The 3,368-nt window shown below is 44.9% G+C and overlaps 1 protein-coding gene across 5 annotated transcripts in view; it reads left to right on the top strand.

Moving 5' to 3' along the window:
* The window catches only part of shroom2a (shroom family member 2a), a 43,891-nt gene that overhangs the window by 28,335 nt on the left and 12,188 nt on the right, over positions 1-3,368 (top strand). For all 5 annotated transcript variants that reach the window (XM_016679842.1, XM_016679841.1, XM_007568462.2 and 2 more), the window contains one exon: positions 244-2,599. In XM_016679842.1, the coding sequence (XP_016535328.1) occupies positions 244-2,599 (2,356 nt within the window). The remainder of the gene's footprint in view (positions 1-243; positions 2,600-3,368) is intronic.

Genomic DNA, 3,368 nt, shown 5'->3' with positions numbered 1-3,368 from the left:
TTAACGAAGCTTCGAGGCAGGTAAATTTTCCTCAAGGAATTTTAGTAATCGAGGTACTCGAATCATTCGAGGAATCGTTTCAGCCCTAATATATATATATATATTTTTTTTTGTCTTAAATTTTATTCAATATGGCATGAAAAAGATCTCAAAAAGTCTTAATTTTGACTTGCTGAAACCTGCACATACCTTGTTATAGGAAAACCTCATTACTCATATGTTGTTACGTTTAATTTCTTGCAGCTCCAGCTCATCAACTACAGATCTCGCCTCTGGCTGGGAGCAGACAAACCTGCGCAGAGTGTCCGACCAGTTCAGCTCTCTTGGCAGCATGGACAGTTTAGAACACTGTCACATGTCGCCTGCTAAGTCAAACAACAGCATGGAGCACCTTGGAGGAGGGAAACGAGACTCTGCCTATAGCTCGTTCTCAACAAGCTCAAGCACTCCAGACTACTCGCTCTCAAAAAGCAACACTGCCTCGACAGAGAACGTGGCGTATAAGGTCGGTCAGTGGGATGCAAAACACAGCAATGGCAGAAACAGCCAGAGTCTGGCTGCTGAGGGAGGCAGACAGGATGAAAGACTTGCATATTTTCAGATACCAGGAGTTAACTCGGGCCACGGTGGCCCACAGGTTGAGGATTTGCATGGGTCCCGGCACTCTTCTTCAAGCAGAACCGTCTTTGGACCTGTGTGGAATGTCCCAGAGAAAAAGAAGACTGTTTCAGCCTCTCCACCTCCTCCGCTTCCGCCGGCACGTAGCGATAGCTTTGCTGCAACCAAGGCACACGAGAGAGGGAAGGTTAAAACTCACCCAGAAGGACCTGATTCACACCTGGCCTGTAAGGTTTCTGCTGAAAATTGTACCAGTCACAACATTTCTCCAAAGAATGACAGTGAAAATGTTTATGGTGCATCTGACAAATACAGCCATACCCAATTTAGCTCCAACAAGCAGTATTCCCCCTACAGCCCTGATGTTGGGCAACAACAAGCTCCCCATGCTAGCCAGCTCTTCCATCCAAGACAACATAGTGACAAAAGCACTTTCCATCCTCAACCCTGGTCTGTATCCGTACCAAAGCAACAAAGTGTAGGTGGGTACCACAGCAGCTCGCAGGAACCTCCCACTAATGGTTCTGCTCAACACTCGACCCAGAACCAGAGAAGAAGTCTAAGCAGCTCACTGTCTTCTGCAGCTACTGACCAAACCACAGAGGTCACTGGACCGAGCCGATATTACTGCGTCACCACATCCAATCCGCCTAACGCTTCACCGTGGTCTGATGCACCAAATGACCGGAGAAGCGGTACCGGTGCAGATCCACCACAGGCTGGAACGGTCACCAAAGTCAAATATCATCTTCCTCAACAACATCAACACCCCTCTCACAACAAAGACAGCAATGCCTACAGCAAGCACCAAGTGACGACTGTTCCGGAAACTTCTGTACTCCAACACTTCTGTGATGATAGGGAAAGCCATAGAGGACACAGCACACAAATGGCAGACCCTCCGTACGTCAGTAACCTTCCTAGGAGGCATCCTGAGCAAAGACGGTCTCTGCCAGCTCAGCTCAAAGACTCTCACCAAGACATTAGACTTCAAACTCATGTGAGCAACAAGATCTGCCCGCAGACAACTCCCATGCTTCACTCTCTGTCCATGGATACAGGAGGTCAAGAGGAGAAAACCAGTGGCTCAAACTCTGAGGAGTACTTTGAAAGCAACCAGGTAAAACGCAGCGAGCGGTTTGCCACCACACTGAGAAATGAAATCCAGATGAGAAGAGCAAAGCTGCAGAAAAGCAAGAGTGCTGCTGCTCTCCCCGGGGCTCAAGGTGAAGAAGAAGAGCAAAATTCCTGGAAATCTACTGAAATTACCACCCCAGCTTCTGCAGATGTGTCCTTGCAGTCTAACTGCTACAAAGATCATGTAAAGGAAGCTCAAGCCAGGGTGCTTAAGGCGACCTCTTTCAGGAGGAGAGATCTGGAGCCTGTTTTGGCGGACCATGCTGCCACTGAGATCCAGTCTAACTATCCGGCTCGCAAAGATGGAAGCGCTCTGGCAGCGGTCACGGAGTCAGGAACAAATCATTCCCCGGGTCACGTAACTCGCATTGGATCCCGAAAGCGTTTTCCTACAGAAAAGAAGGTCCGGTCGTATTCTGAACCAGACAAAATCTATGAGGTAGGGGTTAGTGAAGTCCCAACTCTTGCTGAAAATGCAAACTCCTCACTAGACCAACAAGAACTCTTAAATGAAACCATGAATCAAGGATTTCCTGATTACATGCTGCCTAAAAGTCAATTGAAGTATCAGGCTTCTAGCTGTGCAACAGAAAACACAAAGAAGGAAATCAAGAGCACTAAGGTTTCTTATTCTCCACCATCCTCCCAAGACAAGCAAAGACTTGGTACATTTGCTGAGTATGAAGCAAGTTGGAAAATACAGAGACAGCATCCAGAGAAAAAAGCCTCTGGACGGTATTATTCGGCCGAGAACATCCTAGATCCAGGACCAGAGGACCAGACCCAGACGACGTGTTTCCATGAAAGATCCAGATCATCGCCCTCAGCAGACGTATACGGCCAGGTAAGTTAGAACGCCTGTGATTTCAGATGTTCATTAGTTGATAAAATCAATTAAGTGAATTCTTGGTTTATGAAGTTTTAATTTTTGGAAAATTTTGATTTTTTTTTTTTTTCACTAATGCACTCCTTGAGTTTCCATAGTTCAGAGCACGGGTGTCAAACTCCAGTCCTCAAGGCCCACTGTCCTGCAACTTTTAGATGTGCCTCTGCTGCACAACACCTGAATAGAATAATTAGGTCATTAGCAAGGCTCTGGAGAACTGATCTACACAAGGAGGAGGTAATTAAGCCATTTTATTCCAGCGTTTTGTACCTGTGGCACATCTAAAAACTCCAGGACAGCGGCCCTTGAGGACTGGAGTTTGACACCTCTGGTTCAGAGTGATGTCAGCACGCCCAAAGCCCACCATCTTGTTTGACAAGCGAGTTTTACAACTTCTATTGATTTGGACTTTGAATTCAGGTCAACTCTAGGACAAAATATAAGGGTCAGGTTAAGATTTTTATTATTTTTTTAAAATGATAAATTCTTAATATTAGCAGAATAAAGTCATAATTGTTGGACTGTGAAGTAGTAATTTTATGAAAACTCCAACACAAAAAAGTCCTTTAATTACATCTATATTCAGCTAACATTATGACAAGATTCTCATACCCTGGTCCTCATACTGTGCCATACAATTCACACAAGGTATGATTGAATTAAGTTGCTTTTTGAAAATATTTTATACATATGTATATATTTTTCTAATAAAGAAAGTGGAAAAAAT

Source organism: Poecilia formosa, unplaced genomic scaffold (assembly GCF_000485575.1).
Source record: "Poecilia formosa unplaced genomic scaffold, Poecilia_formosa-5.1.2 Scaffold222, whole genome shotgun sequence".
In the NCBI taxonomy this organism is placed as follows: domain Eukaryota; kingdom Metazoa; phylum Chordata; class Actinopteri; order Cyprinodontiformes; family Poeciliidae; genus Poecilia; species Poecilia formosa.
This window is presented reverse-complemented; position numbering and strand designations above follow the sequence as displayed.